The sequence below is a fragment of the Bos javanicus genome, chromosome 14, assembly GCF_032452875.1.
Source record: "Bos javanicus breed banteng chromosome 14, ARS-OSU_banteng_1.0, whole genome shotgun sequence".
NCBI lineage: Eukaryota > Metazoa > Chordata > Mammalia > Artiodactyla > Bovidae > Bos > Bos javanicus.
This window is the reverse complement of record NC_083881.1, coordinates 33564522-33577012: the sequence shown is the minus strand read 5'-3', so window position 1 is coordinate 33577012 and position 12491 is coordinate 33564522. Positions and strand designations below refer to the sequence as shown.

The 12491-nt window shown below is 44.4% G+C and overlaps 1 protein-coding gene across 8 annotated transcripts in view; it reads right to left on the bottom strand.

Moving 5' to 3' along the window:
* The window catches only part of SULF1 (sulfatase 1), a 200060-nt gene that overhangs the window by 55396 nt on the left and 132173 nt on the right, over window positions 1-12491 (bottom strand). For 6 of the 8 annotated variants that reach the window (XM_061438937.1, XM_061438938.1, XM_061438935.1 and 3 more), the window contains one exon: window positions 10654-10823. In XM_061438937.1, the coding sequence (XP_061294921.1) occupies window positions 10654-10823 (170 nt within the window). The remainder of the gene's footprint in view (window positions 1-10653; window positions 10824-12491) is intronic. The other 2 variants (XM_061438940.1, XM_061438936.1) reach the window with 1 other exon arrangement.

Here is a 12491-nt window from a genome sequence, read left to right as displayed (position 1 = left end):
AGAGAAGGGGGAGCTTCTAAATCCCAGAGGAAAGAGATTTTCACCGTTGGGGGGAGTTTGAGGTCAGAGAAATAGAGCAAGCTGGTCACGAAAGGTCCTTCACCACTTACTGATACGTGCCCTGAAAAAGAATATGGCTATAAAAGATTACACGGGCTTTCTTCATAATACCTCACCAGCCTCCTCTTACTGCCTTTGATGTCGGTGTGCTTTAATTTAAAAATAAACCTAGTTGACTTTTTTTTTTTAACCACAAAACCTCAAACACAAATAAAAATTACAATAGGGAACCGAGAAGCAGGCTCATGGTGGGTAAATCGTATCTTCCACCGGTTACCTTCCAGTGCTTGGCACGGCTCCATCCACCTCGCCCTGAGGAACAGGGAAGCTCGCAGCAAATTACAAGCCTCAAATTGGACTCCCGGATTTACAGAATGACATATGTTCAGTCTGGCTTTTATTAAAAGGGAGAGTTTGGGTCTATTGTCGAAGTTGTCCTTCCTCCATCCCATTTTTTTTTTTCTTTTCTCTTAATTTCTGAATATGGGAGATGACCACTCCCCCTCCAGCTCTGGGGACAAGATCCCAGGTGGAGTCTCAGCAGGAGGGGGAGGATAACCATTTGCCTTTTAGGGGAAGACAGGCTGCCACTGCTTCCCACAGAATAGCAGCTGTTCAAGGGGCCTGCAGGTGGAAGGTTGGGGGTTGCTGGAATTGACAGTTGTTGAAAACTGATCTTTTGCCAAAGACCTGTGGGTGCCTCCCGCTGGTGTCTGCCAAATTCCTGGAAGATGCATTCTTCTGTCCCTCTGCCCTGTGATAATGAAGGCTTGCTGCCCTAACTAAGAATCAACTTACAGTGATTCAGACGGAGCTGGGAGCTGTTGGCTAAAAACGTGAGACACAGAGAAGCAGGTGACTGTTTTAGGGAATGGTGGAAAACCACATATCCAATTGTTCCAGAATATTCTGGAATCAGACCTGAATTCTCAGCCCAGGACTGTTGCTTACTAGTGTGTGATCTGGAGCAACTTTTTTCTTTTTCTTTAAGTCTGTGTTCCCACATATCTGTAATGGGAGCAAGAACTCCAAAGAGTTCTTGTGAGGCTTCACAGAGGCTTCAAAGGACAAAACCTGGGACCACTCATACTCATAGGAAGCTGGGAGAGAGCTTATCACATCACAGCTCACTGATGGCTGAGGCAGCCCCGAGAGGGCAGCGCCTCTTACTGTAGTCCGTTGTTCAGTTGCTAAGTCGTGTCCGACTTTTTGTGATTCCCATGGACTGCAGCACTTCAGGCTTCCCTGTCCTTCAAAATCTCCTGGAGTTTGCTCAAACTCATGTCCATTGAGTCGATAATGCCATCCAACCCTCTTATCCTCTGTTGCTCCCTTCTCCTCCTGCCTTTAATCTTTCCCAACATTAGGGTCTTTTCCAATGAGTCAGCTCTTCGCATCAGGTGGACAAAGTACTGGAGCTTCAGCTTTAGCATCAGTCCTTCCAATGAATATTCAGGGTTGATTTCCTTTAAAAGTGACTGGTTTGATCTCTTTGCTGTCCGAGGGACTCTCAAGAGTATTCACCAGCACCACAATTCAGAAGCAACAATTTTTCAGCACTCAGCCTTCTTTATGGTCCAACTCTCACATCCATACATGACTACTGGAAAAACCACAGCTTTGACTAGACGGACCTTTGTCAGCAATGTGATGTCTCTTCTTAATACACTGTCTAGGTTTGTTATAGCTTTCTTTCCAAGGAGCAGGTGTCTTTTAATTTCATGGCTGCAGTCACCGTCCACAGTGATTTTGAAGCCCAAGAAAATAAAATACTCCTATTTTACAAACGAGACAGTAAAGCATACGGAGATGGCTCAGAAAGGACAGGTTGGGAACCCTGCTCCTTTCATGATGTCACACTGAACTGTCCTCTCCAACAAGCATCTCAAACTCCCATCATTAAAAGAAGTGATCCATACATTTCTTCTATCAAAAGTTAAGTCCTGGGGTTTCCCTGGTGGTCCAGTGGTTAAGAATCCTCTTTGCAGTGCAGGGGATGACTCAGGTTTGATCACTGGTAGGGGAATTAAGATCGCACATGCTGCTGAGCGACTAAACCCACGTGCCACAACTAGAGAGTCCGTGCACCGCACCAAGACCCCATGTGCCGCAACTGAGATCTGACAGCGCCAAATAAATAAATATTTAAAAAGTAAGTCCCAAAGTTCTTAGCTTTTATCCTGCTTATCCTGATTTAAAATATTGGCTGCTTCTGTTTCTCACTCAGATGCCTCCCACCAGCTGCTGTGTTCCTACGTTTGTTGCAAATACAGAATCAAGTCTGACCCTCCAGAACACCCTGGAGACATATTTGAAAAGGTAGAGAACTCTGACTCTTTGCTTGAAAATGGAGAGGACAAAGGATGAGATTGTCATAAAAAAGAAAAACAAACCTCAAAAATTCATGTCAGAGTGTCAGCCATGTGTGTCTGGTCTGGTGAGGCTTTCTGTGTCTGCTCAGATACACGTTTGGCCCAGAACTGTGCTCTCCAGACCGTATACTCTTAGGAATGCACCTGTAACTCTCAAAAGATGATTCCAATACTTATAAAAGGTGAGCTTTCACTAGCAAGGCTTCTCTGCACATTGTTTTTCTCTAGTCATCATTTGTTCAGCGTTATTGCTCAGCGCGGGCTTCCTGGTGGCTCAATGGTAAAGAATCTGCCTGCCAATGCAGGAGACATGAGTTGATCCCTGGTCTGGGAAGATCCCCTGGAGTAGGAAATGGCAACCCACTCAAGCATTCTTACCTGAGGAACCCCATGAACAGAGGAGCCTGGTGGGCTACAGTCCATGAGGTTGCAAAGAGTCGGACGTGACTGAGCAACTGAACAAAAATATAGTTGCTCAGCACAGTATTGCTCACGGATGGATCCCTCAGACCACTGCACTTCCATGTTCAACTTTTGCCGTCAATATCAGATTCTCCCCAGGCTTTGCTTTTCTTGCTAACATTGCTTATTGACATAACAAGGATAAGATTTCTCAAATCAATCATGTCCCCTTTCTTCTTGATGGGTGGACATTTTAGGAGACTAATTCTTAGTAGCACAGAAATAGTTTGAAGAAATGCATGTGTTGCATATTAAACCCATTCTCGGGGAAACACAAAGAACTTAGCAGTTCATTTGGTACCACTGATGGCCTCTGCTGTCACCCCAAAGAAAATACATTTTGAGTATTTTATATTTGAACGTGTGTTTTCTTCATTTGCTATTAGTCTCATGGTGGTGGTGGTTTAGTTGATTGGTTGTGTCCGACTCTTGGAATCCCCCAGGTTCCTCTGTCCCTGGGACTTCCCAGGCAAGAATACTGGAGTGGATTGCCATTTCCTTTTCAAGGGGTCTTCCTGACCCAGAGATCAAATCCACATCTCCCCCACTGCAAGCAGTCTTCTGCACTGCAGGCAAATTCTTTACCACTGAGCCACCAGGGAAGCCACCCGTCTAGTCTCATACAACAACAAAAATCCTAACACTTAATATCCTTATTGGTAGCAGGATCATCTCTCACTGAGAAACAGGTCTCAATTCCCAGAATAAGCTGATTGTACAGATTCAAGAAGTACACACTCAAACTATTAAAATTGGATATTCTAGACAATCTCCCAAGCCACACCATCCCAGCCTTCACTAAAATGAAACTTGATGAGACTTTGTGGAGAGATTCTCCACTCGAGTTCAAATGTCTTTAGGTGGGTAACAACTGAACACGTGCAGGATAACATCAAATTGTCTTGATTACAGGTGCATCCTAAAACTTTACAATAAAAAAGATACACGCTAAGTAGCTTCAGTTGTATCTTACTATTTGTGACACTATGGACTGTAGCCCTCCAGGCTCCTTTATCCATGGGACTTCTCAGGCAAGAATACTGGAGAGGGTTGTCATTTCCTTCTCCAGAGGATCTTCCTGACTCAGGGATTGAATCCAAGTCTCTTACATCTCCTGCACTGGCAGGCAGGTTCTCTACCACTAGTGCCAGTTGGCAAGCCTTACAATAAAATGGCATATCACAAAACTAATTCAAAGACTCTTCCAACGATGATGCTATGAACTCCAACTAGAAATTGTGTCAATACATACATAGGGAACACTTCTACTAAAAATTATGACCGTGACAGATATTGAACAGGCCTGGTGTAGTGGGAAGATCTAGGGCCCAGAAGAGTGGAGTTTGGGCTTCAGCTTCATCCCTATCTACTTACGTGACTTGAGCAAAGCCGCTGAGTCTTTTTTTTTTTTTTTTAATAAACTTTGGGTATTCATTTTTTAATCTAAAAATTTATGGATTTATACTATCACTAGGTATCCTTTAATTCATAAAACCAATTGTTCAACTACTTTCACACTATTTTTAAAAGGGTTTTAATGTCAGCTAGTTGGAAGGGTTAACATGTTGATGCATTTGCTAAACAAAAATGTATCATACGACTAAGGCAGCAGGAGCCATGCCCACCAGGCAACGGGAAGTAGAGATGGATCCTTTGGGAAAGAGATGCCTTGCATAGCAGCAGGGTGTCATTCGTGTGGTGTTAAGTGTGGATATTCTGAAGTGTGGCTGGACATCAAGGATCTGAGTGAACAGCCAGTGCAATGGGATATGTAGTAAATGACAGAGAGAAGAATACAGAGGTAATATGGGAAGTGTGTGTGTGAAGGTTACTCAGTCGTGTCTGACTCTCTGTGACCCCATGGACTATACAGTCCATGGAATTCTTTAGGCCAGAATACTGGAGTGGGTAGCCTTTCCCTTTTCCAGGGTATCTTCCCAACCCAGGGATCAAACCCAGGTCTCCCGCACTACAGGTGGATTCTTTACCAGCTGAGCCACAAAGGGAGCAATTAATCCTGCTCAAGTCAGAAATGTTTATGGAGGATTTAAAATTCTCTCCTCTTTGAAAGCATATCCTTTTATGTATTTGTGGAAGAAATGAAGAGAGAATGTGCAAATTCTTTTTAAGGCAAGATATTTCTTTCCAACTTGAATTAATTTATCTGGCTGCATGACTCAGCATGTTAGATCTTAGTTCCCTGACCAGGGATCAAACCTGCACCTTGTGAAGTGGAAGCATGGAGTCTTAACCACTGGATTGCCAGGGAAGTCCTTTCTTTTCAACTTTAGGCAACAAAGGTGTTTCAGAAATGTTCTGAGGCTTCCTAAGGGTAGTTGTCCCTTTGACATGCTGTGTCCATCCCAAACTCTACGATCAGAACAATATCTGCAAGTTAGTTGATGTGGATTGTTCTGCCTAAATTTTGATTTCACATGAACCTGTGTGTCTGTGTGTGTGTGTATGTGTGTGTGTACAGAGTCAAATGCATTTCCAGGGATAGAAAGAAAGAGCTGTTGAACTGGAACAAAATTTTTCTTTAAGTTCATGGAGACATGCTGCTGCTGCTGCTGCTAAGTTGCTTCAGTCGTGTCCGACTCTGTGAGACCCCATAGATAGCAGCCCACCAGGCTCCCCTGTCCCTGAGATTCTCCAGGTAAGAACACTGGAGTAGGTTGCCATTTCCTTCTCCAATGCATGAAAGTGAAAAGTGAAAGTGAAGTCGTTCAGTCATGTCCAACTCTTCACAACCCCATGGACTGCAGCCTACCAGGCTCCTCTGTTCATGGGATTTTCCAGGCAAGAATACTGGAGTGGGTTGCCATTGCCTTCTCCGTCATGGAGGCATAGTTGGTGGAAAAATGTCAAGGGATCCTCAGCATCTCACAGAATCATCAAGAAGGCAAACGTAATCTCTTTTCTCATCAGCTTTTGTCTATAAGTGAGTATTATCACATCACTGATGCCAGGAGAAATGATGCCAAGAGGATGAGGCTTTAGCATTATTATGAGGATATGGGGGAGAGACAGAGAAGGCAATGGCACCCCACTCCAGTACTTTTGCCTAGAAAATCCCATGGACGGAGGAGCCTGGTAGGCTGCAGTCCACGTGGTTGCTAGAGTCAGACATGACTGAGTGACTTCACTTTCACTTTTCACTTTCCTGCATTGGAGAAGGAAATGGCAACCCACTCCAGTGTTCTTGCCTGGAGAATCCCAGGGACAGGGAAGCCTGGTGGGCTGCCATCTATGGGGTCGCACAGAGTCGGACACGACTGAAGCAACTTAGCAGCAGCAGCAGCAGCATGGGGGAGAGAATTTACTGGAACGTGCAGTAGAGTCTTAGTCATAGTGAAGGGCTTTGTGATAAGAATGATTATATGTATTATCATGATGGAGACTTCCTCAGATCTCTCAGAGGCCAGGAGTGACTGAGCCACTGTCTGATTAAACAGGGTCCCCTGTTCCATGCGGTCGATAATCCGTTCTCTTTCTTAGTTGGTTGGCATAACCTCTAGCCTCAATATTGAACTGGCTTGCTTTCTTTGTTGGCGATGGCAAACACCATGGAAACCTGATACATTCGCTCCAGGCAGTGGGGGTCAGATAGCTCTAACCCAAGGCGGATGAAAGACATCTGGATAATGCCTGACCACCAAGGAAGGCAACCTCAAGGAAAGTGCTCACATGGCTTGCATCCCCCTCCCCTGCCCCCGACAGCACAGAACCTACAGTTTCTTCCTCTGTTTTCACAGGGCCTGCCAAATATCTCTGCAAAGCACTTAACTTCTTGCATCGCTTTGCTTGAATGCCTTGCTCATGTTCTTGCTAAGGAGACCAGCCATTCAAGAGCTCCGAGCGGCACAATGGAAAGCTTGTCTTCAATTTGTCTCACTCCTTTTGTGTGCAGCCTGAACTGTGAACCCAGGCAGTCACTCACAGCCTCAAGAGAGATGCACATGGACTCTTTCCAGCCCTTTCTTCCTGTGATGGCTAGGGAGACCTTGATGACAAAGATGCCCGGAATTCAACGCTTTCAAGGTCTGTGGGAGACACAGCGGATCTCCTGATTCTAGGGGCTCCAAAGCCTCGGGCTTAGCAGCAAACAGAAGCTGAACCACTCAACTCACCGTGTGAGTTTTTATTTTCTATGGCTAAGGGTGTTCTTCAAACTGCCAAGAGCACGGTTTGCACCTGGCAAAGATAACACAGCCCAGGCTGGTGCTTCTGTCTGTTTTTAGAATAGGCAGGGTGAGAGCCTCATCAATGCAGGTCTTAGCTCGTCAACAGACTTGTCAGGTCACAACGGACAAGAACCAGCTTGTTCCTTCCCTAGCTGCTTCCCCTTGAATGTTAAGTTGAAATTCACCAAACAAAACAGCACCTTTTTGTAGGTCAAGAAAGATCAAATCCAGCAAAAACAGTTTTGTTTGTTTTTTTTATGGTTCATCTTAATAGGAAGGATCACGGAGAATTAGTACCTATGAAGTGGCTTCTGTGTTCCAGGTCCAAGGTGAGGTCTCTTTTAACTGTCATTCATGACATCATGCCAAGTTGCTGGTTATTACTCCCATTTTACCGATGAGACAATGGAGGTTCTGAGAGGTGAAAGGTACTGCCTACAGGTCAGCAAGGACCACTGAGATAGGAACCAGTGCTTATTTGCCTCCAAGGCCTGAGAGCTTTCACTCTGCCAATGTGTGGATTCAGCTTTATAGAATCACTAGTAAGGCTCACAGGGCTTCCCAGGGTGGCGCTAGTGGTAAAGAATCCACCTGCCAATGCAGGAGACACAAGAGACGCAGGTTTGATCCCTGGGTCGGGAAGATATCCTGGAGTAGGAACAGGAGACCCACTCCTGTATTCTTGCCTGAAAAATTCCATGGACAGAGGAGCCTGGTGGGGTACAGTCCATGGGGCTGCAAAGAGTCGGACATGACTGAGCCCTGAGCACAGTAAGGCACACAGGTGGTTCATCTGAACTAAAAAGGAATAGCGAAAACTTCACATATAAAAATGGTCAAGTCACATATGATGTCTACCTTGACTAAACAGTCTCCAGGGACTGTGTTTACAGCTACATACAAATTCACTCACGTTCTCAATACCCTGCAGGTTTCTCTCTCTAGCTTTATCCCTTACTTCTTTCCTCACTTCCTTGGTCACATCTTAGACAGCCTCATGGTGACCACTTTTCCTGAAATCATGTACCCAATCTCTGTCTATCAGCTGCAGAAACGTTGCCCATCCTTTGCAGTCCACTTTGCCTGCCTCCTTGGCCCTGAAGTTCTCCTGGTTCTTCTAAAAGATGAGTATGCTTCCTCCTCCAAACTTTCACAGACCCTGGGCTCCCTGCTCTAGCACTTGCTTCTGAGCCTGTTGCTGACAAGGCTCTTTGATAAGGCTCTTTGTCTGTCTTCCTCCTTGAGCAAGAGCCCAGAACAAACTTATTCTGTAAAGAATCATACAGTAAATAGTTTAGGCACTGCAGGCTGAATGGCATCTGCCACAGCTACCCAACTCCACTGTTGCATTGCAAAAGCAGGCACAGATAATACCTAAATGAATGAACATGGCTGTGTTTCAATAAAACTTTATTTATAAAAACTGGTGGCAAGTCAGAAGTGGCCTCCATGTGCTGACCTCTGTCCTAGTTCATTGGTTCTAGAATGAGCAATTGTGTCTCTTTTTTAAAAAATGCAGATTATTTTATGTTTATTTGACTGCACCAGGAAGTCTTAGTTGTGGCATGTGAACTCTTAGTTGTTACATGCAGGATCTAGTTCCCCGACCAGGGATTGAACCTAGGCCCCCTGCATTGGGACGGTGGAGTGTTAGCCACTGGACCACCAGGGAAGTCCCAGCAATTGTGTCTTCCTTGCGCCTATATCCCTGCTGTGCTGTACAGTGTCACAGGTGGCACGCATAAATATTTGTGGAATGAAGCAGAATTTAATCAGAGATGCTTCTTCTTTGTTTTTTAAAGCTATTGTTGAAGCCCTGAGAACTCTGCAGATTTCTCTCATCCTGCACTGCTGTCTGTGCACACTGCTGAGCTGTCAGAACCTTTTGACCTGTGGCTGATTTTCCTGTAGGCTCAGGACCTTGCCCCGAAGCTTCAAAGGCAAGCTGACTTCTAAGGAGCCATAAAACACATTTTGTCAACTTCTTGTCCTCAAACTCCCGGGAAAACAGCAGTGAGGTTTACAGTTGTGGAAAATCACCTTAGGCTGGGATTCTGCTAATGCAACAAAGAAAGCAATTTCAGACTCAAAGAAAAGGAAAAGGTGAGTCCCAGGGCATGGAAGAAATCTGCAAAGACCTATTTCTTTTACTGAACCAGCAGGTTACTGCATCTGCCAGTGATGGCTAATGGAGAGTCACTAGTCCCTGGTGGGCTTCATTTATGAATTTAGCTGCATAATTATACATAGGGTAGAGAGTCTTGAATATTTATCCACAGGGTTGATTCCAAAACACAATGGATCATCCAGACCCTATACCTCAGTTGCTGGGGCAGCTTTCTTTGTCGACAGTATCTTATGCATCAAAACACTTCCATCCTCCAAGTTTCTGGGTATGCTCAGTAGGACACTCACCTGGCTTCATTTATGTATTGTTAGTTCCCGTCTTTCCTTCTTTCTAAGTCACTTGATATGATAGAGAGGATCTAAGTACCACTGACAAGGAGCCATAAGTTTATTAGTTATAATAAGATAAAAAATATGAATAAAAAGTTTTCCAGGGATATGTTATGCCAGCAACTAGAATGCCTTCAGTAGTTACTTATCTCTTTTCATAAAGAAGTACATTTAATCTTTATTTTTTTCCCCATCTGGGACCATAGCTTTAAAATCAGTGTGGCTGAAGAGGGATAATATTTAAGCACAAATAGATTAAGAATGAATTCTGGAGGTTTAGTGATGAAGGAAACGTATCAGTTCCTTGTTTCCTACTCTTCTCATAGTTAAACTTTCAGCCCACTGCTCTGCGTGGAGGACTGCATATCATTGCAATGGATAAGAAGAACGGGTGTGGAGAAGTAGAAAAACAAAATCACATTCTTCGCTGCCTAAGTATCCAGACTTACTACACGCGTCTCGTGAGAATGGTCAGCTTAATACAGCTCTCTGCTCTCTGTCTCATCGCCATAAGCCATCAGCCTCTCCTCTGGGCCTCCCAATCCCCTCCCCAAGGCTCCTGCCTCTCAAAAAGAAACATCAGGTTATTTTAAAGCCGTGACCTGAGACGGCCTCTCGGGCATGCCCTCTGCAGCTGCCTCTGCAGCAATTCTAATCAGACATCTGTGGCAAAGCTGCGACAGCCCGAGCCCAGGAAATTCACCCAGGTCTCTATAACCAGACTGGGGGTGTGGATCACTACCACTCTGCTGCTATAAGAAACATACCGTTTGATCATTATTATTATTAGATCACGTTGATGAATATTATTTGAGACAACTGAAGGAAGCCCTTGATCAAAACCACCCCCCAGTCACCCCATGTGCTTCTCTCTGTTCATTTTGTTGTTCTTGTTATTGTTCAGTTACTTACGATGTTGGAGATGTGATTCGTAATCAAGCCACCTCAGCAAGCCCCTGAGTTCAGGGCCTGCCTGATCTGTGGTCTCGGGGCAGAAGCCCCATTCCTGCCTTGTGGAGATGCCACGTGGAAAGAAATGGGGTGCAGGGGAGGAGATGGGTGGGGAGCAAAGGAGAGGCTCAAGATCAGCAGGTCCCAGAGTTGAGGTTGTTACTCACATGTGTTGGGAAGCATTGGGGTACAGTTCTGAAAACTGTGGGGCCGAGTCCTCGGGGCCGTGGGGCGCCGCGTGGCTGATCACCATCATAATGGGCCTATGGGGATACATTCTCTTAGACATTTTGAAGTAATTAATGCTCTCGTTAGTGATTAAGTCTGTGAAGTAGTCCTGAAACATACATTTGACACAAAACAAAAATTACAAAAGGTGACATTCATCAGATCACATTTGAATACTGCTTTCCCTCAGAAGCAACTCACTGAATGAGGAGGTAAGATCTTAAGCACGAAGAGAAACTGTACTTCCCAAGGAGAAAAACATCTTCCGGAAACAGAGATCAGTTGCCAGTTACTTTCTAGGGTTGCCAGCATAGTAACACACACAAACATCTTTTTAAAAGTAATGTACAATTTAAGAATTAGGGGGAAAAAAAAAGTCAAGTCCTGCTTGCCCAAGATAATGATCAGATCTGGCAATACAAATGCTACAGTACATGAAACACCGGATACTTATTTCATTCTCAGGTTTCGCTGATGTAATTCGTTTTAAAAAAATTTAATTGCTTCAAGGACAGGAAATACCCACGCCCACTACAAATTCACAGTTGCAGACACGCACATGCATACACACATACACGCATAAATGCACACACACAAAAAATCTTTTCGTGAAATTAAAAATTCACCTGTTAGAATTACACAATGATTGCCAATGAAAGTCATGACCAAAATCTGGATGCACAGGGAAAAGGGGCAGCATTCTATAAATTAGTTTATCTGAAACACTCAATATGGGGAGCAGTTGATTTCCTGCGGATTACACTCTGTTAATTGCACAACTAAAATGATCCAGCTGTTGGGATTAGAGCCTGACTTGTTAATAGAACAATTTAATCTATAATCCAAGGGGCTGATGCAAGACTATAAGGGGGAGTGGGGGAAGAGATGGAATGAGAAAGAAAGAAAAGATGAAAACTGAAAACACCTGCTTCCTCTAAGTGTGTATCATTGGCCTGGAACTCCAGTGTAAAGTTTATTCAGAAAGCTCTCAGGCAATGTGCACTGTCAGAGGCTTCTAGGCATGACTAATCGCATGTAGATTCAAGGACCAGAACAGCTGCAAAAGCCATGCCCAAGGGACCAAGCCTATGTCACATGTCCTTCTTAGGACAAGCCCACAGGCTATCACCTCCTTCCATGGAAGTCTCTGTTTCATTCCTTTCCTGTCTTTCTAAAAAAACGATCTATATTCTTTTCGACACAGTTGTCTTTGACACTTAATCAGCTGTGATAATGGGCAAGATACGCTGATTTAGTCTTTGGAGGGAATCTTGATTGCTTTGCTCTCCTTAGGACAACAGGGAAAGAAAGGTTAATAGCTTCAACAAGGAGCATGGCAAGTATCCCCACAGATAAAAAATGGGAGCAGTGACAATTAGTGCACTTTGTAGGGCATTGCTCAAACCTGCCTCCAAGGTTTCTGCCAGCTCACAACTCTGATGAGTTTGGAAACCTATTAGCAATGTTTGTGAATTCATTTGCATGCATTGTTTTCTGGAGGGTATGAAAGGAGACTTACACTTTATCTCCCCCGCCAAGTTCCTTGAGCTCAAATCAGGCCAAGCATAAGGATAGCGATGTGCCAAAATTAGATCAAGTCTCCTCTTTCTGATTTCTACCAATGGCTTTTTCACAGAGATCTATGCTAGTTGGAGCAGGTTCTCAGCTTCTTTTAGATAAATGAGGAAGAGATGGACATGGTTAGGAGGGAAGAGGGTATTTTAGGCTAATTAGCAGGCTAAATTTAAAGATGTTTCCCCCTCCGCTCCTGCGATCT